Genomic DNA, 22,447 nt, shown 5'->3' with positions numbered 1-22,447 from the left:
TCAATTTTTTAAAATCTGCACCTTATCTTCAAACCAAGAAAATTAGGACTTGCGGACATGAGATTTTTTTAGATTTTTGAGGGTAGTTAAAGAATATCCAAACAAAGATTAAAATGAAAAAATTAGCCTATTAGCACTTATTCCTAAGATGAACAAAAATCTTCTTTAGTGCATATCCTAAAATTTGCCCCTCCATCAAAAAATACCATTATTTCGTAGGTATATATATTTTTTGTAATGGATTGTTTTGATTTTTAATAATGATGGATTCTAAAATCTTCATGCAAAATTTGGTTCATCTACCATAACTTTTAAGGGTTTTTTCGGCAGTAAGTTTGCAACTGTTATAATAATATGAGTTGACAGATGAAAAACAGGTATAACTTTTTCCAGAGACGTCAGATTGTCTTGATTTTAGATTTTTTGGAATCAGCATTAAAAAATATCTTGAAATCATGTATCATATGTGTATATAATACCATAGCCTATTTTTGCTAATTTTGAAAATCTCCATTTCGCGATTTGACCTTGAAATCGCGACAAGCGGACATGAGATTTTTCTAGACTTTTGAGATATGTTATAGAATGGCAAAAGGAAGATATTGAGCAAAAAAAATTTCTACTAACATTCATTCCGAGATTTACCCCTTTTTTCTCCTTATTTGACTGTATTATATCGACAATAAAGAAAGATGGGCTGATCGAAAATTCCAAAAGCCCTTGGGCATCACCGGTAGATCTCGTCAAAAAGAAGGATGGAAATACTCGATTTTGTGTCGACTACCGCAGGCTGAATGATGTGACGAAGAAAGACAGATACCCACTGCCAAGAAACAGCGATACTCTAGATGCAATGGAAGGAGCACAATGGTTTTCGACTTTGGACTTGAAGAGTGGCTACTGGCAGGTAGAAATCCATCCAGAAGATCGGGAAAAGACGGCTTTCTCCACAGGAAATGGTCTGTGGCAGTTTAATGTCATGCCGTTTGGGCTATGTAATGCCCCAGCTACTTTTGAGCGCTTGATGGAGTGCGTTTTGAATGGATTAACCTGGAAATCTTGCCTAGTCTATTTGGATGATGTCATCGTTTACGGAAAAACATTTGATGACCATTGTGAAAACCTAATGGCTGTATTCCACAGGCTACGAGAAGCACATCTTAAGTTGAATCCAAAGAAATGTGCACTTTTCAAGACCGATGTTAAATATTTGGGGCATATCATCTCATCCCAAGGAAAGAAGACTGATCCTGAAAAAGTTGACACTGTGAAGAACTGGCCAACCCCTCAGGACAAGCATCAACTTCGGAGTTTCCTCGGTCTGGCAACGTACTATCGACGATTTGTGAAGGATTTTGCGAGAATCGCCAAAAGCTTGCACCAACTTACGGAGAAGGGTAAACCCTTTAAATGGTCAGGTGAGTGTGAGAAAAGCTTTCAGGAACTGAAGCTGCGGTTATGTGAAGCTCCTGTGCTAGCCTATCCGACTCCAGGCAAACAATTCATCATTGACGCAGATGCAAGTAATGTTGGAGTTGGTGCTGTTTTATCACAAGTTCATGACGGAGAAGAAAAGGTCGTTGCCTATTTCAGCAAGGTACCCTCGAAACAAGAAAGAAACTATTGCGTGACCAGAAGAGAACTTCTAGCTCTAGCACTTCCATAAGTACATCTATGGGCAGAAGTTCCTTCTTCGCACAGATCATGGTGCACTAAATTGGCTTTTGAACTTCAAAAATCCAGAGGGTCAAGTAGCAAGATGGATCGAGATACTTCAGACGTATCAATGTCAGATTCAACATCGAAGAGGAAAGCTGCATTCAAATGCAGACGCATTATCTCGGCGCCCGTGCAAGCAAGACTGCAAGCATTGCACACGACTAGAAGAAAAGGAAGTTGTCGCTGTTAGAAGAACGAGAGCTGATCCTATTTGCGGCTGGAGTAATGCAGAACTCAGAATGGCCCAACAGGAAGATTCGGACATCGAACTCATCCTTGCATGGAAGGAACATCAAGAGAAACCAGAATGGGCCGACATCTCCGACCGAAGCCCCACTCTAAAAGCATATTGGACACAATGGGACTCACTTCATGTGCAAGGAGGGCTACTCAGGCGTAAGTGGGAATCCGCAGATGGTAAATCCTATGTAATGCAGCTAGTCGTACCTCAGTCAAAGGTAAATGATGTTCTCCGAGAGATACACGGTGGAACTTCTGGAGGCCATTTAGTCATCAACAAGACGCTGGAAAAGCTACGACAGCAATTCTTCTGGTTACGTATGAGAGAAGACGTTGAAAAGTGGTGCCGAAAATGTGATACTTGTGCCACTAGCAAAGGACCAGCTAGAAAAATCCAAAGCAAGATGCAGCAGTACAATGTGTGTGCACCTTTTGAGAGAATTGCAATAGACGTAGCAGGTCCTTTTCCCGAAACCAACAACGGAAATCGGTACATCCTTGTAGTAATGGACTACTTCAGAAAATGGCCTGAGGCATTTGCCATTCCAAACCAGGAAACCAAAACAGTTGTGGATAAGATTGTCTTTCATTGGGTGAGCATTTTCGGAGTACCCATGGAACTTCATTCCGACCAAGGAAGGAAAATCGAATCTAAGATTTTTTCAAGAGGTTTGCTCACTCCTTGGCATCAAGAAGACGCGAACAACACCGCTTCATCCACAATCTGATGGGATGGTTGAGCGATTTAATAATCAACGATAATCAACGAGACTGGGACCGACATATTCCTTTATTCTTGATGGCTTATAGAAGTGCAACACATAGTTCTACTGGACATACACCATCGGAAGTCCTATTTGGCTCAACAATACGCCTGACAAGTGAGATAAAATTTGAATGTGTTCCAAACGAGCCACATGAAATGGATAAGTACGTAGATAACCTGAAAGGAACACTGGTTGACATTCACCAACGGACAAGGACAAATATAAAAGCGTCTAGTGATAGTATGAAAACAAGATATGACGCACGAGCGACAGCAACAGGGTTTCAAGAAGGAGAACTTGTGTGGTTTTACAATCCCCACCGACAAAAAGGACTATCACCGAAGCTACAACAAAACTGGGAAGGCCCTTACACAGTAATAACCAGAATTAACGACGTGGTTTACCGTATACAAAGAGGGGTAAGAGGCAAACTAAAGGTAGTTCATTGTGACCGTTTACATCGTTATAATGGTGAAAGAAGCAATGGAGTTGTTCGGGACGAACAATCCTAAGAGGGGGGCAATGTAACGATGAATTACTGAACTACTTTTAAGATAAAAGTCTGAACACACTACCTACTACCAGGGTCGGACTGGGGCATAGGGGCCCGGGCGGCAAAATGATAAAAGGGGCCCGCGCCGCCGCTGAATCCTCCACGGAACTAAAAAAAAAAGTTACCTACAATAGATACCAAAACAATTTTAATTTTTGTTTTGGCTCCGAAAAGGAAAGTATACTCTTATCAAGATTTTTGGTGCTTCGAAACCTAATTTTTGAATATATTTTTTCCGGAATAACTTTCTGTATAATGATTTTCAAATTTTTGAACTTGCAACTGCAAATAGGCAATAGCCCTCTATGTAGGCCCGAATTTAGCGATAACCTTATTTTAACAAAAAAATAAATATACATCTCACTTCCAAATTTAAATAAAATGCACGACTGGGGTCGCACGTACTTGCTCTTGCAATTCAAAGCACTTTAAGGTTAGTTTACTTGTAGGTTTTACGAGCTGCCTCTATAAGAATTTTAAAGAAATTTTGTTGAAGTTGGGGAAGAGCCGACATTTAAGGCAAATTTTTTTATATGAAAAAATTTGTTTTTATTTTTTTTTGGAAAAAAATAAAAATGCAGTTTTATTACAATAGCTTTGAATATTACGTCTGCAAAGTTTAATTAAAATCGTAAGAGCCGTTTTCGAGTTATTTGGTTTAAATTGAAAAATGTGTATGGGAGGTACACTTTCTAAGCGAGATATAAAATAAAATAAAATATAAAACAACTTTCAGAATTCCATAAAAATCATCCACGCGTAAAGGCTGTGGAAATGTGTACAGATGTACATACAGACGCACGGACGGAATTGTGAGACCCACTTTTTTGGAATTCTTCATCATAGTAAGATTGGTTTTGATTAAAACCTCAAAAAAAATTTTCGACACGAAACCAATACTTGTCCTATAGAGCAAGTAAATAACGCAATGATTTTAATGATTTTAATGTCATGCCGTTTGGGCTATGTAATGCCCCAGCTACTTTTGAGCGCTTGATGGAGTGCGTTTTGAATGGATTAACCTGGAAATCTTGCCTAGTCTATTTGGATGATGTCATCGTTTACGGAAAAACATTTGATGACCATTGTGAAAACCTAATGGCTGTATTCCACAGGCTACGAGAAGCACATCTTAAGTTGAATCCAAAGAAATGTGCACTTTTCAAGACCGAGGTTAAATATTTGGGGCATATCATCTCATCCCAAGGAAAGAAGACTGATCCTGAAAAAGTTGACACTGTGAAGAACTGGCCAACCCCTCAGGACAAGCATCAACTTCGGAGTTTCCTCGGTCTGGCAACGTACTATCGACGATTTGTGAAGGATTTTGCGAGAATCGCCAAAAGCTTGCACCAACTTACGGAGAAGGGTAAACCCTTTAAATGGTCAGGTGAGTGTGAGAAAAGCTTTCAGGAACTGAAGCTGCGGTTATGTGAAGCTCCTGTGCTAGCCTATCCGACTCCAGGCAAACAATTCATCATTGACGCAGATGCAAGTAATGTTGGAGTTGGTGCTGTTTTATCACAAGTTCATGACGGAGAAGAAAAGGTCGTTGCCTATTTCAGCAAGGTACCCTCGAAACAAGAAAGAAACTATTGCGTGACCAGAAGTGAACTTCTAGCTCTAGCACTTCCATAAGTACATCTATGGGCAGAAGTTCCTTCTTCGCACAGATCATGGTGCACTAAATTGGCTTTTGAACTTCAAAAATCCAGAGGGTCAAGTAGCAAGATGGATCGAGATACTTCAGACGTATCAATGTCAGATTCAACATCGAAGAGGAAAGCTGCATTCAAATGCAGACGCATTATCTCGGCGCCCGTGCAAGCAAGACTGCAAGCATTGCACACGACTAGAAGAAAAGGAAGTTGTCGCTGTTAGAAGAACGAGAGCTGATCCTATTTGCGGCTGGAGTAATGCAGAACTCAGAATGGCCCAACAGGAAGATTCGGACATCGAACTCATCCTTGCATGGAAGGAACATCAAGAGAAACCAGAATGGGCCGACATCTCCGACCGAAGCCCCACTCTAAAAGCATATTGGACACAATGGGACTCACTTCATGTGCAAGGAGGGCTACTCAGGCGTAAGTGGGAATCCGCAGATGGTAAATCCTATGTAATGCAGCTAGTCGTACCTCAGTCAAAGGTAAATGATGTTCTCCGAGAGATACACGGTGGAACTTCTGGAGGCCATTTAGTCATCAACAAGACGCTGGAAAAGCTACGACAGCAATTCTTCTGGTTACGTATGAGAGAAGACGTTGAAAAGTGGTGCCGAAAATGTGATACTTGTGCCACTAGCAAAGGACCAGCTAGAAAAATCCAAAGCAAGATGCAGCAGTACAATGTGTGTGCACCTTTTGAGAGAATTGCAATAGACGTAGCAGGTCCTTTTCCCGAAACCAACAACGGAAATCGGTACATCCTTGTAGTAATGGACTACTTCAGAAAATGGCCTGAGGCATTTGCCATTCCAAACCAGGAAACCAAAACAGTTGTGGATAAGATTGTCTTTCATTGGGTGAGCATTTTCGGAGTACCCATGGAACTTCATTCCGACCAAGGAAGGAAAATCGAATCTAAGATTTTTTCAAGAGGTTTGCTCACTCCTTGGCATCAAGAAGACGCGAACAACACCGCTTCATCCACAATCTGATGGGATGGTTGAGCGATTTAATAATCAACGATAATCAACGAGACTGGGACCGACATATTCCTTTATTCTTGATGGCTTATAGAATTGCAACACATAGTTCTACTGGACATACACCATCGGAAGTCCTATTTGGCTCAACAATACGCCTGACAAGTGAGATAAAATTTGAATGTGTTCCAAACGAGCCACATGAAATGGATAAGTACGTAGATAACCTGAAAGGAACACTGGTTGACATTCACCAACGGACAAGGACAAATATAAAAGCGTCTAGTGATAGTATGAAAACAAGATATGACGCACGAGCGACAGCAACAGGGTTTCAAGAAGGAGAACTTGTGTGGTTTTACAATCCCCACCGACAAAAAGGACTATCACCGAAGCTACAACAAAACTGGGAAGGCCCTTACACAGTAATAACCAGAATTAACGACGTGGTTTACCGTATACAAAGAGGGGTAAGAGGCAAACTAAAGGTAGTTCATTGTGACCGTTTACATCGTTATAATGGTGAAAGAAGCAATGGAGTTGTTCGGGACGAACAATCCTAAAAGGGGGGCAATGTAACGATGAATTACTGAACTACTTTTAAGATAAAAGTCTGAACACACTACCTACTACCAGGGTCGGACTGGGGCATAGGGGCCCGGGCGGCAAAATGATAAAAGGGGCCCGCGCCGCCGCTGAATCCTCCACGGAACTAAAAAAAAAAGTTACCTACAATAGATACCAAAACAATTTTAATTTTTGTTTTGGCTCCGAAAAGGAAAGTATACTCTTATCAAGATTTTTGGTGCTTCGAAACCTAATTTTTGAATATATTTTTTCCGGAATAACTTTCTGTATAATGATTTTCAAATTTTTGAACTTGCAACTGCAAATAGGCAATAGCCCTCTATGTAGGCCCGAATTTAGCGATAACCTTATTTTAACAAAAAAATAAATATACATCTCACTTCCAAATTTAAATAAAATGCACGACTGGGGTCGCACGTACTTGCTCTTGCAATTCAAAGCACTTTTAGGTTAGTTTACTTGTAGGTTTTACGAGCTGCCTCTATAAGAATTTTAAAGAAATTTTGTTGAAGTTGGGGAAGAGCCGACATTTAAGGCAAATTTTTTTATATGAAAAAATTTGTTTTTATTTTTTTTGGAAAAAAATAAAAATGCAGTTTTATTACAATAGCTTTGAATATTACGTCTGCAAAGTTTAATTAAAATCGTAAGAGCCGTTTTCGAGTTATTTGGTTTAAATTGAATAATGTGTATGGGAGGTACACTTTCTAAGCGAGATATAAAAAAAAAATAAAATATAAAACAACTTTCAGAATTCCATAAAAATCATCCACGCGTAAAGGCTGTGGAAATGTGTACAGATGTACGTACAGACGCACGGACGGAATTGTGAGACCCACTTTTTTGGAATTCTTCATCATAGTAAGATTGGTTTTGATTAAAACCTCAAAAAAAATTTTCGACACGAAACCAATACTTGTCCTATAGAGCAAGTAAATAACGCAATGATTTTAAAATCGTTACAGGGCCTTATTCAATTCCAAGTTAAGAAGTTAGATGTATGTTTTATTACAACATATTATTTTTTTTTCGCTAAAATCGAGTTTTGCTAGATTCGAGTCTATTACTAAGGGCCCATGAGTTTTAGACTTATAGACAAAAGAATTATTTAAAATAATCCTGTATTAATTTAAGAAAAAAAAGGTGTATGAGACTTGTTCTTTCCTTTTAAAAACTTTTTTTTTTATTTCGATAAGTTCTGAATTTTAACAAAGACAAAATAAAAAAATTAATTTTATTTTAAGTGTTTGCATACATTAAGAAATTCAGAGTTTTTTTTAAACTGGAAACATTCGCTCTCATTTTCCTTACGAATATATTTGGTGAAAAAAAAACATGTTGCAGATATCCGAAAAGATACCTTTTTATTTATTTTGGGAGTTGGGACCCCTGTGTGGAAAAGCTCAAAAAGATCGCCTGTGATTTTGGAATTGAAATAATTTAAGTTTGTATTTGGAATTTTTTTTGTACAGGGGTCCAATAATGTTAGGTACAAGCAACGGCGGATCCAGGGCGGGGGGTGCACGTGCCCCCCCCCCCCCCCTCCGACAACTGGTTCATACTTAAAGCTCTCTTGTCTATTTCTGGCTGGAAATGCGAATTTTATTGTTTGTTACATCCCTTTTTCACCTCACAAATAAATAAACGACTATTTTTTTTTTGGGTAAACACGAATTTTTTTCGATTTAAAAAAAGTCAATTTTCTAAGTGTTTTTTTTTTAACTTCAAAGTGATTTTGGTGAAAAATTTTGATACCTAGGGACATCAACAATCAAGGTATGAATGGTATTCTAAAAAAAAATTAGTTGTATATGCAACTACTCTATTTTTACTTGCGATATAGGTACTATAGGGCAAGTTTAGGATTCGTAAAAAAAATCGAACTCGAGATAACAATTTTGCATGACATTACGATGATGGAGAATGCCAAAAAAGTGGGTCCGGCAATTCTGTCTGTCTGTCTGTCTGTCTGTCTGTCTGTCTGTCTGTCTGTCTGTCTGTATGTCTGTCTGTCTGTCTGTCTGTCTGTCTGTCTGTCTGTCTGTCTGTCTCTATCTGGAGCTGCAGCCTAAACGAGTGAAGGGATTTTCTTCAAACTTGGTAGTTAGCAGTTTTTGGTGATTTCCTAGAGGGGAAATTGAATTTTTTTTTTTATGACCAAAACCTGCCATATAACGGAAATAGAAAAGTTAATTTTTTTCAAAAACGGCTCTAACGATTTTGATTAAAATTTTTGTGTGTGGTACTACACATAAGAGCAAACTTTTTAAATAAAAAAAATATTTTTTATACCGTTATTAACGGTACCTGTCATAGAACGGTTTTTTTCGTTTCTGAATATCTCGTACAACATTAACCCGATTTAAATGAAAATTTTTATACAAAAGTGTGTAAGTAAAGATAATATTAAAATTTTCAAAAAACGCATTTTTGGTTTTTTAAGAAATATTTCAAAATTTTTTTTTGAAAAATCAATTTTTTGAAAACGGATCAATGAAAAATTTTGAAATTTAGTTTTTATATGTAAATTAATTATTTCTTCAAAATGGCATACCAACTTTTTTTTTGAAAAATGTTAAAACATTTTTATACATAAAAAATTATTTTTTTAAAAAACGGCTCCTACAATTTTCGAAAATTTTTTTCTAAAAATACTTTTTTATACAAGAAATAAAATGGCATATTTGTTTTTTTTTTTAAGATAATTTAAAACAGAGTTTAATTAATTATAAAAACAGATTTAATTTTTTTATACTACCTATAAAATTTCTTACAAATATCAAATTTTAAACTTCTTGAATAAAAAGCTTTAACATTATAGTTACTTTAAGCATAAGAGCAAGTACGTGCGACCCCAGTCGTGCAATTTATTTCATACGGAGGGGTTGAAGTACACACTTAAAAAATTTGCAGTTTTTTCGTTGTTTTTTTTTTTTTAACATTAGTGTTATTAAAATAGCGCAAGACGCCACAACATTGCATAACCTATATATTATTGAACTGCTAGATATGTAGAACAATCTTGCATTTCAAGAGTTTGCCCAAGTTTGCACCCCCGAAATAAAGGCCCCTTGAAAAAAACAAAAACTCTTCAGAAGCGACCCTTACTTATAGATTTTTATAAATATTATGTTTCCCGGGAAAAAAGTAGCTATGTTTCAGTTTTTTTTTATTCTTAGGAACTTTAATATTTATTAGAATGTCTTTAGTAGTCTTTTGTATTTGACTAAAAACTACCAGGTCATTAAATAATGGTATAAATATGTCCGTAATATTGCAAAATTTTATACAAAATCAATTAAAAAACGAAAACATTTTTTTTTTATAAATTTCATCTTTAAAACTTAATTTCTCAAAAACTATTCAATGAAACAACTTGAGTCAAAAAATTAAATAAAGAATAAATTACTAACTTTAAGAAAAGTTATAGCATGATTTTAAATATTTTTTTTTCTCCCGGCTAATCGGGAGGTAAGTGGTTAAGCACTTAAGTGGCTTTTACTGCCGATCCGTCCCTTGTGCCCCCCCCCCAGAAAAAAAACCTGGATCCGCCCTTGGGTACAAGCAAGATCCGAGGACAAGTACGGTTTCTGTTGATTCAAGTCCTTAAGATAGATATCTTAGGTGAAAATAAAGTAACTGAGTGCTGGTCTGGGGAACCCCATAAAATGTTCCGCCTTTGCAGATTTTTAGATAACCAAAATTTCAGCTCGATTGGATAAATCTAAATGGTGCCGACACTCGCTCAAAGTAACAAAAATCTCTGTTTTTCACTGTTTTTCGCAGAAAATTAGCTCTAGCTCCCAAACAGATGGGGTTATTTTCACTTTCTATGTAGTAAATTAAAGGTACTGTTGTTACACATAACTCAGATGCTAAATTTGTCTAGTTGTACTAAAAACAAAAAAATTGGCATCAATTTAAATTTTCAGTACTTACATAAAAAAAAAACTGAAGTGCAAACTCGATTTAAAATAACAACTCCATTAAAAATAACAAAAAAACAAAACATTTAACAGATTTCTAAAAAACAAAATACTTAATATCGTGTTATGCCCACTTTTCACGAGTCGATTTTAGCGGCACCGGTTTTTTGGCCCGGTTTAAAACCGGCCGGTTTAACCTAAAGGAAAAACCAGGAAAAACCGAAAACCGGTTTTTGTACTAAAACTCTCGGCTATCAATCCAGGCATTGCGGGTTCAACCCCCAGTGGGTGCCCTTTTTTTCAGTCAATTTTACTCTGTGCTTCTATTGTTGATAAAATTATTAAATATTATTATATATTATACGAGAAGCATTTCGATTAGATACCTTACATCAATCTATAACATAGAAAGTTTCATTTTAAATCGAGTTTGCACTTCAGCTCTTTTTGAGGTAAGTACCTACTGGAAATATAAATTGATGACAATATTTTTTTTTGTAAAACTAAACAAATTAAGCATCTGAGTTATGTGTAACAAAACTACCTTTAATTTAATATGAAAATAACCCCATCTGTTTGGGAGCTAGAGCTAATTTTCTTCGAAAAACAGTGAAAAAACAGAGATTTTTGATACTTTGAGCACTGCACATCTTAGGTATCTGGTTATGTCCTGTTTCTTCCCTAAATACAATCTAGCGTGGGGCCCTGGCATATGTACAAGAGTAAGCACAATTGTACACCCCTGGGGCCCCAAACCTTTTAACTTCTTATATAATTTTAAATATAACTTTCAAATAGTTAGAGTAAGGGCCTTCATTTGTTGAACGGGCCCCTTTTCTTTGTTTGAAATTTGTATTTGTACTTGTTTTTTACATGTTAATTATGTATTTTTATTTTGTAACTATGGAACTATGGAAATTGGTGTAAATTCATTAATTTTGGTGTAAAAGTGAAGAAATTGAAAAAAAAATATGGTGTATTTCTCAAAATTATTGGAATAAAAACTATACCACTGTCTTTTCTCTTTTCTGTAAAAAAATTTTTAAGATTCAGTGCAAAAAATACACCTAAATTCAGTTGTTTTTATAATATACCATTAATGGTGCATAAAATTATTCGATTCTGAAATCAACCAAAACGGTATATATTGTACACTCTCTTTGGTATAGGAAGTACACCTTGTGGACATAAAATTCACCAGAATGCAAAAGTGGGAGATGACATATTTTTTAATGGCCTCCATTTAAAAAAGAAGACAGCGATTAATTATTTTACTATAATAGTATATTTATCGACCTAATTATCCCGCATTCTTGGTTTTTTCGATTCGTTGTATTATATTATAAAAGATGTAAAAACAACAAAAAATTATAATCTTTGAAAAACTGATCTTTAAAATAAAAAAAAAAAATCATTAATTCACTGATATTTTTGAGGCGCTCGATTTTTAGAGGGGGTAGTATCTAAAATTAGTACACAATGTGTTTCGTTTTAAAATTTGGCAAAGAAATTCATATTTAACCATTAGTTTCTTATGGCAATATTATGAAAGCGAATAAAAATTCATTTTCATTTATTTCATAAGAAATGGTGTGAATTAGAATTCATCAAACTGTTTGAGGTAAAAATAAACTTTGGCTCAAATTTTAAATCAGAATAATTTAAATGGTGTATTTTATCCACAAATTTATTGTGTATTTTTCAATTTCAAAGGGATAATTCTCACCAAAAACCAGATTATTTAATTTACCACTAGCGCCATTTGTACACCAAAAATTGGTTTTTTTTTTAACCACCGACCGCACAGTGGCCCGTTTTGACTTTTTTGCTTGCAAAACGAATATCTTCTAAACAAATAAAGTTATCGCCACAAGGAAATTTCTAAGGCTATGAAAATTGTGAGTTTCAAAAAAAAAAACTTTACAGGGTGTTTCAGAATTTGGTGTTAAAGTAAGAAGTTTTAGATAAGGTTGTAAACATAATGGTATTTTGATATACAATCGTCAAAAATCAATTTCTGAAGTAATCTGAGTTTAGTGACATAGTGGAAAAAAAGGAAAGGAACCGATTCGAGTGAAACAGTGGGGAGAAAAGTAGTTTTTTTTTATTTTTATGCAATTTTTTATTTTTCTTTATAGAAGAGTAGGTACATTTATAATGTATTTAAGTGATATATTACAAGTCAAACAGTGAAAAAAAAATAAAAGTAACAAAATAACATAAATAAAAAATACTAGATTTCTTTAAAACTATCACCTAATTCCGGGGTAATTTGTAATAAACTCATCATTTCTGGAGAGTATTGATCCTTTCAGATCTTTTTGATTTCTTACATGCGTTAAGAAGAAATAAGTGTATCCGATGAGGTTGTAAGCCGAATCCTTGAAACTTTGCACGTATCTGTACTTCTTGTAGTCTTTAATTTTGCACACTTGGGCTTCTTTTGACAGTTCTCCTAGTGGAAGATGGAAGTGATTGATATCCGATGATATTTTGACTATGGACCAATATTTTGTGAAGAGTAGGCATGAGTAGTTTTTCAGGATACCTTTTTTAGAAGCTCTGCTGTTTTTTTGGTATACTCCCCAAATTTAACTGCATTTACTACTTCCCTGCAATTCAAAACATTCAGTAGGTATTATTTTCAGCATCATAATAACTTCTCCATTGGCTCCAGTTATTCGAGCGGTTGCATCTGATTGTTCTCCTTGAAGTGTTTCCATTATTAGTATTTCCATAGCCTTGCTTTGGTTTGTCCACATCAAGTCCAAGCTCATCTCGAAAACGCGTTTGGATTGCTTGTTTTCTTCTCTTTTCCATCTCCTTGGTCCCAATAGATTCATCAGAATCTTCTCCTTCTTATCGAAGGGTATACGTAAGTTTCAAAATAAATTCCATGCATCTGATTCTAGCATGCAGTGGAGATATTCCATATTGGAAGTTATGTTGGTCCTGTTTTGATTCATCTTGATGGTTGAAGCTTTTCTGTGTCCTTTTGCATATCGGACATATGACCGCGTAGACTTTGTTTCTGTCAATTTGTTTAAAATTTTTCCGTCAATCATCAGGCAGATATAAACTCTTCACAAGTCCAAATGTTGACAAGAATTTCAAACAAATTGTTATGCGATGTATCCATTTTAAATATTTTTTTTTTTCAATTTTAAAGTTCAAGTGACCTCAACTCCAAATTTAAAATTAAATTTATAAAATTAAAATTGAATTATATTCAATCGCTCCACTTAAAATAGAAATAATTTAAATAATTTTTATTATTTTTGTTATTTTTTTCTTCGTTATTTTTTTTTCAACTATGCGACTGCTCTTTTAAACTTTAAATGATAATTTCATCTAAGTGTTTCATCTTTTTATACCTTAAAAATAAATACCAGCACTAAAAAATATTCCAATCGTTTTATTACTTAGAATTTTATGACATCCCATGAAAACTATCTGTATATCTTTATATTAAAATATTAGAAAATTCTTAAATCCGGTAAAAAGCACTTATCAATTAATTAAAAGTGCATAGTTAATTAAAAGTTTTATAAGAGGTTTAAAAGAAATTAGCTATAAAACCCTTTCAAAAAAATTAGGTTTTTCCTTTTAAATAAAAAATCATGTTGTTAAAATCCACCACACACAAAACAAAGAACTCTAATTTTCCAAGATTTTATTTTCACACATTAAAAAACAATGTCGAAAAAATGATTGACCTTATCAAATCAAATCGCTCTAGCTCAGTTGGATGCAAAATGACGCATCTGAGCTTTTGGATTTTTTTAAGAAATATATAAGGATTTTGAATCAGTCGTGCTTGGTTTGATTACGTAGGAATCTTGTTTTTCTATGCAATTTGAAGTCGAAAAAATGTGCAAAAAACAGTGTTTCAAAAACATTAAATTAAACAATTAAAAAATAATTTTTTTTTAAATTTTTGGTTTAAATAATTATCAAAACATAAAAATCAAAACGTTTAAGAGGCCCTCTTCCTAGTTTTAACACTCAAAGCTAAGAAAAAAAAATAAAAAAAAACAGATTTTTTTTTAATAATAAAAAATTATTAACTTTGTCTTGCTCTATAAGGCACACCAATAACCCAAGAAAATTTTTTTCGAATACTCGAGCTCCAAACATTTGTGAATGCACTGATCTAAAAAGTTTTTCATTATAGACCCACCCGAAAATTGAATATTGCAAGCACTTTTGCCTAAATGGGCCACTATGCACCGGAGTTTATTATATACGAGCAAATAATGTATTTTTTATATTAAAAATGTATATCACGAAAGTGCAAAAAATACACCAAATATTTTGGTGTATTTAAGACTTGTGTGCTACTTGAGACACACCCTCTATTTCTTAAATCCTTGGTCAATTTTAAATTTTTTTTAGCCAATTAATTGCCACATTGGGTTAATATGTAAAATGTAAACTCAAAAAATTGCCGCGCTCTTGGTTTTTTTCAAAAAAGTTAAAAAACCTATTTTTTGACTCACTTTCTATATAAAGTTAGCACGACATACCCTCTGTTTGTTAAATCGCTGATCAAAATTTAATTTTTTGTGTTGCGAAATAATTGCCACATTTGGTTTTTTTGTAAAATGCAAACTCGAAATTATTTTCGACCAGTTTTTTTTTCAAAGTAAAGGAAAAAAACTACTATTTTATTGATGTAACTATGTAGGTACATTCTTTGTTAAGTGGTTCGGGTTCCTATAAAGTCATAAAAAAAGAGGTTGTCTGTAAAGCCGGTTTACGGACGATGATTTTACGTGATAACGTCGTCAGAAAACAGGTTGTGTGCTTTTGTTTAAAATGAGTCAATTGAAGCGTTTACTTATTTCAAACAATCATAATTCACAAGAAAAAGCTAAAAAAAATACCTTTTTTATTTTCTCATTACCTACATTAATTTTTTTATTTTAAAAGCTAACAAAAAAAAATTATACCAAGTATTTCTTCTTAAGAATAAAACTATTTTAAAATGCGCAAAAAGTATAAAAATAATTTATTGAAAACAATCATTTTCATCAAAAAAAGCAAAAATAACATGAATTTTTATCTTTTATCTTAATTCTATTTTTTTCCCTAACAACCTATAAAAAATTTAATACCATCTTAGCTCAAAATATATATATCGATCAGGTCTATGAGACATCTACAAAAAGAGCTAGCATTTTTTGAACTCGATCAAATTTCATTAAAAAAAGCAAAAAAACATTTATTTTTATGTTCTCAGGCTATGGAATCAATTTGTTTGTTTGACAATCTATAAACAAATTTACCATGTGAAAGCTTATTATTTCACCTTTCAAACGACGTATCAATCTCATTTCAAAGATGCCTACAAGAGAAGTTAGAATTTTTTAAAGTCAACCATGTCGAATTTCCAGACTGAGATTACGGTACTTCCCACACTGGTGGCTGTTCATGATCAACAGATCTTCGCTGGTGTTTTGAGGTTTTTCGCAAGTTTCTTGATTTAACATTGTGTAGCTTGTAGTTAGTCTACCGTTATGTGTGATATACCAAATGAAAGGTAATTGTATCAGGATGCTCATAAAATAAAATTTCTATCTGCTCTTTGTCAAAAGTTATAACCTGTTGAATTTTAAATTTTATTTTACCGTTATCTCAAAATGTGTTTACGAAAATATATTTTATTCCTGTATCTATAAAAGACAAAAAGATAAAAATAAAAAACGATGAAAATCGGTTAAAAACTGTCAAAAAACGTGTTTTTTACTAACTTGTTTATTCCGTTATTTTTATAAACCAAGTTTTTCTGAAGAGCTAGATTGATACTAATAGTATAAAAGAGAAACACTTTAAACTTTACACCAATTTTAACTGTTTTTATATTTTATTTTAAACTATTTAACACAAAAAACAATTACAATAACGCACTTGAGAATTTTTAAGTGTGCATAAAAATCAAACACTTTCCAACTAACATTATTATATTGTAACACTATAAGCACTTCCCAACATCATTAAAGTGTGACACTAAACAGAAGTCCAGCGAAGCTTTATACAATGCTTACAGAGAATTTTTCATCGCACCTAAATATAATCCCACTATAAGATACCCCTAAGAAATTTCTTAGGAGTATAAATATCAGCGTTTACTGATAATTTTTTACCGTGGTAAGTATACCAGTTTTATAGGTGCGAATAGCCCTTTAGGCTCGAAAAGCAAAAATGTTAGTTGGGAATACCAGTTAATTTGAAACTCGGTGAAACGCAAATTAGTTTATCAAAAAGTACAAATGCACCTATCGAAAAATATTTTCTTTTTCCATATCTTTTTAAATACTACACGAATATAAAAGATCAAGGAAAATACATTAAAAATTGTTCTTGACAGAAAATTTACAAAAAAAAATTGTTGGCACCCGTTCAGATACAACTTCTCTAGGTAAATTCCATTAAAGTGTAAACTCCGATTAATTTTATATAAAAAATCCGAAATTTCTTTCAAAGTTGTGTTTGACACATGATTTTCGAAAAAGGGTGTTTTGCAACAGTTACAGAGTAAACTCCGCTTAAGTTTATAGAAAATTCCGAAATTTCATTCAAGGTAGGTAGGTAGAGATGGCGGTCATAAGCATCCTAGCTTGATGACCCAAGTAGCGCAAAATGCGCCGTTTTGATACCAAAACTTGTGAAACCTATGAGTTATAAATGGGTTAATTGGAATAAAGTGATTTCAATACATACGAGTGTTTAGGCTAGCCTAAAACCACTTCGTTGCATTGAGGAATGAGATCAAGTCTTTGATCTTTAATTCTGAGATGTTATTTATATCGTTGAAAAATTCACTGCCCAGAGAGAGCATTCTGCTTCTAGCAAGGGCAGGACATTGGCAAAGGAAGTGGAATACCGTTTCTTTTTCTTGCTGATTCAAACAACTGCGACAAAAGGTGTTGTAAGGAATACCTAGCTTTGCTGCGTGTTCTCCTATCGGCCAATGTCCCGTACATACCGCAACGATCCTGCTAATTTCTTTTCTGGGTCTAGAGATTAGGTCATATGATTTGGATTTATTATAGGTGGGCCAGATTTTTCTGGATATGACGCAGCTAGTCAAGTTGTGCCACCTATTGTTGGCTTTTGTTAGGTATTTTGAGAAGATATCGCCCTTCATGACTCCCATGGGGATGTTAACTATTTCTGCTAGAGACTCATGAAGGGCCGATCCTTGCCTGGCCAGTTCATCCGCCTTTTCATTGCCTTCAAAACCACTGTGACCTGGGATCCAGATGAGAGTGATTGTGAGGCTTCCACTCAGCAATGAGAGTTCCTCTCTGCACTGCTGAACTAATTTGGAGGATGTCGTGACCGAAGCAATTGCTTTTATAGCTGCCTGGCTATCTGTTAATATAGCTATGCTTTGGTTTTGGTTTGGATATAGGCTAAGTAATTTGCAAGCTTCTTTAATTGCCAGCAATTCCGCTTGGAATACACTGGCAAAGTTTGGTAGTCGAAAGGATTTTGAGATATTGAGGGATTCATAATATACACCCGCACCGACCCCACAATCCATTTTTGAGCCATCAGTGAAAATGCAGGTGTCGAAGTCTCTCGTCACAATGCCATCTTCCCAGTCTGATCTAGACGGGAAGCTGACCTTGCAATTCATTACAGTATTCAAAATAGGAGTGCAGTAGTCCGTGGGTGTCAGAAGCATATCCGATGGTATTAAATTTGCTGTGTCACTGTGACCAAAGGGTTTTGCCTTCCAACAGCCCGTTTCTTTTAGCCTTAAAACGCTACAAGAAACCTGGTATTTTATATGAAGGTCTATGGGTAAAAGGTGCAAGAGAACATTTAGAGCCTCAGTAGGGCACGACCGGAGGGCTCCAGTTGTCCCTACGCTTGCTGTTCTTTGAATTTTCTTAAGTTTGTTGATGTTATATGCTTTATTTAGTGCAGGTCACCAAACAATGGCGCCGTAAGTAAGAATGGGTCGTACCACCGCTGTGTAAGTCCATAGAATCATTTTTGATTTAAGACCCCATTTTTTCCCAAAGGTTTTACTACAGGCATAGAAAGCAATGCTCGCCTTCTTAACCCGCTCTTCTATATTTAGCTTCCAGCTCAGTTTAGTGTCCAAAATTACACCTAAATATTTTGCGCTAGAAGAAAGTGATAAGATTTGGCCGTTGAGCTGAGGTAGAGGGAAGACAGGGATTTTGGTTTTAGTTGTAAAAAGCATCAGTTCCGTTTTACTTTGATTAACTCCTAGGCCACAGCTTGTAGCCCAGTTGCTAACTTTTCTCAAAGCCGTGTCAGTGATCTCGCTGATCACGGGTAAAAATTTTCCTGATACAAGTACAACCAGATCATCCGCATATGCCACTGCCTTCACTCCACATCTCTCAAGCTTCACGAGGATATTATTCATAACAAGGAGCCATAGAAGGGGGGAGAGAACGCCACCCTGAGGCGTACCCCTGTTGACACATTTAAAACAGTTTGAATTTCCTAAACTTGCTTGAATTCTTCTCTCTTTTAGCATTGAAATAATCCAACTTCTGATGTAGTCTTCTACTTCAAAAGTCACTAGGGCCTCGAGAATAGATTCGTTTAGGACATTGTTAAAAGCTCCCTCTACATCTAAGAAGGTAGCTAGGGTATATTCTTTAAAGTGGATCGAGTTCTCAATTGTTCTAACAACTTCATGGAGGGCTGTTTCCGTAGATTTGCCCCTCATATAAGCGTGCTGCGAACTAGCTAAGGGACATCTTTTGAAAATGTCTCTAATATGAGTTTCCAAGATTCTTTCTAAGGTTTTAAGTAAAAAAGATGTTAAACTTATTGGCCGGAAATCCTTCGCGGATTCATGTCCTCTTTTGCCCACTTTTGGTATGAAAACCACGCTAACTTGTCTCCAAGACTTTGGCACATGATTAAGAAGAAGGCAGCCTTTAAAGATTTTTTCAAGCCATGGAACTGCTATCTCTTGCTGATTTTGCAGCATAATAGGCAGAATACCATCAGGGCCTAGGGATTTATACGGAGAGAAAGTATTAATAGCCCAAGCTATATTTTCTCTTGTTATCAAGGAGTTTACTCGCTCTGTCGTAACTGATAGCAAGGTGGGATTTATGTTCACTTCAGAGGTGTTATCTACACACCCCGGAAAGTGAGTAGTCATTAGTAATTCCAAGGATTCAGCTGGGGATATTGTCCAGGATCCGTCAGGCTTTTTAAGAAACGAGGGGTTAGAATGTTCTTTCGATAAAACCTTGCTTAACCTGGCGGAATCCTTAATATCTTCTATGGAATGACAGTATTCCTCCCAGCTTTCTTTTTTGGCTAAAGCTATAGTGCGCTTATAGACTTTTAAGCAATCTTTATAGGGTTGATAAAATTTGTATTTGTGGCAGATGTTGAAGATTGTTCTAGTCATCTTCCTCAGATAAGACAAGTCTTCATTCCACCAAGGAGGAAATGTTTTGCTGCTATGTCTCACCGGACACGAGACTTTAAAGGCAGTGATCATCGATCTTTCAAAGGTTATAACCTTTGATTCAAGATCTTCAACCGTATCTGTGCTCAGATTGGGTATACTGCGTATTTTTGCACTAAAAACTTGACCGAAATTCTTCCAGTCAATTCTTTTGGGATTTCTGTAAGGGGGTGGGGTTTTAGTTTCAAATTTGAGTTGGAAGAGAATCCAACTATGATCTGAAAAGGATTTTAAAGGGGATACTCTCCAGTTTTCTACCTGCAGATTGGAGTAGTTGTTTATAAAGGTGATGTCTAGTACATCCTCCCATCCTTCATAATTTCCCGAACTCGGGAAAATGAAGGTTGGAGTAGTACCTCTATTGCAGAGAGAAAGGTTATTTTCAATGATATAATCAAATAAAGACTCACCTCGTTCATTGATCTCAGAACTACCCCACAGAGTATGACGTGCATTTGCGTCACACCCGATGAGTAGGCTTGTCTTCATGGTATTGGCTTGTATTGTCAGCCTGCGTACTTCCTCCGGCGGTGACTGCTGGTCGTGTGCCATGTACGCAGAGGCCAAGAGTAAACCCTCAGTATTTGAACCCTCCAATTTGACAACGGTCAAATCAGAGGTGCTAAGATTGGGACACAAAAAAGCTTTTAAGTGTTTTTTAGCTAAAATACAAGTTCTTGGCTTACCTTGGTTCGAACTGACGGGCTTATAGAAAAGGTCGTATTGGCTGTCTTGAAGGCCCCTCACTCGGAGGCCATTAACCCAGGGCTCTTGAATAATGCCCACATCATAGTTTTCCTCCCTCAGGAAAACTCTCAGGTTATCTGAAGCACATTTAGAGTGCTTCAGATTAACCTGAATGACGCGCAGCATGTTTTCAATTCGGAATAGATTCTACACAGTCAGTTACCAGCTCCTTGCCGGAGGACCCTGCCTCTTTGGGGACACCGTCATCCTCGACAGTATCCTCAACTAGGTTAGGGTCCGTTTCCTGACTCTGTAGAATCTTTATCTTGGCATTCCTAATGCCAAAACGTAGCTTGAAATCGGCTTTTTCGAGAGCCCCACGACTGACCTCGCAGATCCTCAGAAGGTAAGACGCGCTGTTCTTCTGCGGCTCTTCAGCCTTAATGACTACCCAGTCATGCATAGGAATCAGCGGGTTTAACTTCTGGAGACTGCGGATCAGCTCCGGTCCGCTTGGCTTGATGCTCATGAGGGGCAGCCAAATGCGAGCCAGTGGTTGTCTTGGAATTTCCTTAGCTGGGATAAGCTTGAGCTTCAAGCCATCCCATTTGTTGCTGACCTCAGCTACACTTTTACTAAGGAAATCCCTAGAGAACACATCCTCGCACTTGATTACCCTGTATCCCCTAAGCATCTCACCAGAGTCGAAACTCGGGTAGGGTCCCTCAGTTGCAGATAGGGTATATAGAAAGACCATCTCAGAAAGCTTAGCCTCGATGGAGTTCCACACCGACATCAGAGCTCTGTTGTCAGTGGAGAGCTCATCTACAACCGCCACTTGAAGATCGTCTCTGACAATCTCACTAAAAGTGCGCGATTGCGCCGCTCCCTGAGATGGTGCTTTCTTGTTGGTGCCGTTTGCTTTAGATTTTTTCTGAGGAGGATTAGCTTCCTCAGGTGATCTAATTCTCTTAACGGACTTTTTTGGTTCAATGAGAAGATTATTGTACTCCTCAACAATCTTCCCATATTTGATCTTATCAGCAGCATCGTTTTCGTGCGGAGTTCCAGCTTCCTCATTTAAAGCAATCTTGCTTAGAATGAAGGATGCCCTATGGAAATCCGCTCTCCGATGCGAACTTGCTGATCTTCTCTTACGCCGGGTAGCATGGCTTTGGCTGGCTCTGCTACCCGAAGGATTTATTTGGTTTATTGCGGGTCGAAGTACAGGGGTACCGCTGGTTCCGCCTGTACTTCCAGTTTTTGAAGGTTGCTCAGAGATGCTAGTGCCTCTAACATCATCTGAACACCCTCCGATTGTTTCCTGGCTCGAGGCCAGAAGCTCATCTTCCATCTCGGAAGTCGTATAGTCTGTCTTGTCTTTTTTGTCCATTTTTAAATTTGAAATAATAAATTAAAGTCCCACGAGTAGGTCGGAAAGGAAAGGTCAACCCCGGCAGAGCCGATTACCGGGGCAAGGCAAAAATTATGACGGATCCTGCCAAGGCATCCGAAAGAGCTCGTTCACGACTGGTTTATCCCCCAGCCTTCCATTTCCTGGGCACGGATTATGTGCACGCTCACCCCACCACTGAAAATTAGGAACCTTGTATCGATGGTAAAATTACATTTCTGATTATTTAACTATTGAGGAGTTAAGAACAATACAGCTATGCAACCTGACCTTAGCTGATCACCATCTTGCCAAAAACGCACAAGATAAAACTGTGGTGATCATTACCGCCCGGCACCCACTAGGAGGGTTTGATACACGGATTTTTGCCGAGCAATTTCATTCAAAGTTGTGTATGTTTTGCAACAGTTAAAGTGTAAATTCCGCTT

General features: G+C 36.2%; 1 protein-coding gene across 1 annotated transcript; it reads right to left on the bottom strand.

Moving 5' to 3' along the window:
- Positions 1 to 20,328: 20,328 nt before the first annotated feature.
- Positions 20,329 to 21,998, bottom strand: LOC129907701 (uncharacterized). The gene is made up of 2 exons (XM_055984026.1): positions 20,605 to 21,998; positions 20,329 to 20,540 (listed from the first exon to the last, which is right to left on the bottom strand). The coding sequence occupies exon 1, from the start codon at positions 21,996 to 21,998 to the stop codon at positions 20,796 to 20,798; it is 1,203 nt and encodes a 400-aa protein (XP_055840001.1). The 3' UTR covers positions 20,329 to 20,540; positions 20,605 to 20,795.
- Between the last annotated feature and the right edge of the window lie 449 nt (positions 21,999 to 22,447).

Source organism: Episyrphus balteatus, chromosome 1 (assembly GCF_945859705.1).
Source record: "Episyrphus balteatus chromosome 1, idEpiBalt1.1, whole genome shotgun sequence".
In the NCBI taxonomy this organism is placed as follows: domain Eukaryota; kingdom Metazoa; phylum Arthropoda; class Insecta; order Diptera; family Syrphidae; genus Episyrphus; species Episyrphus balteatus.
This window is presented reverse-complemented; position numbering and strand designations above follow the sequence as displayed.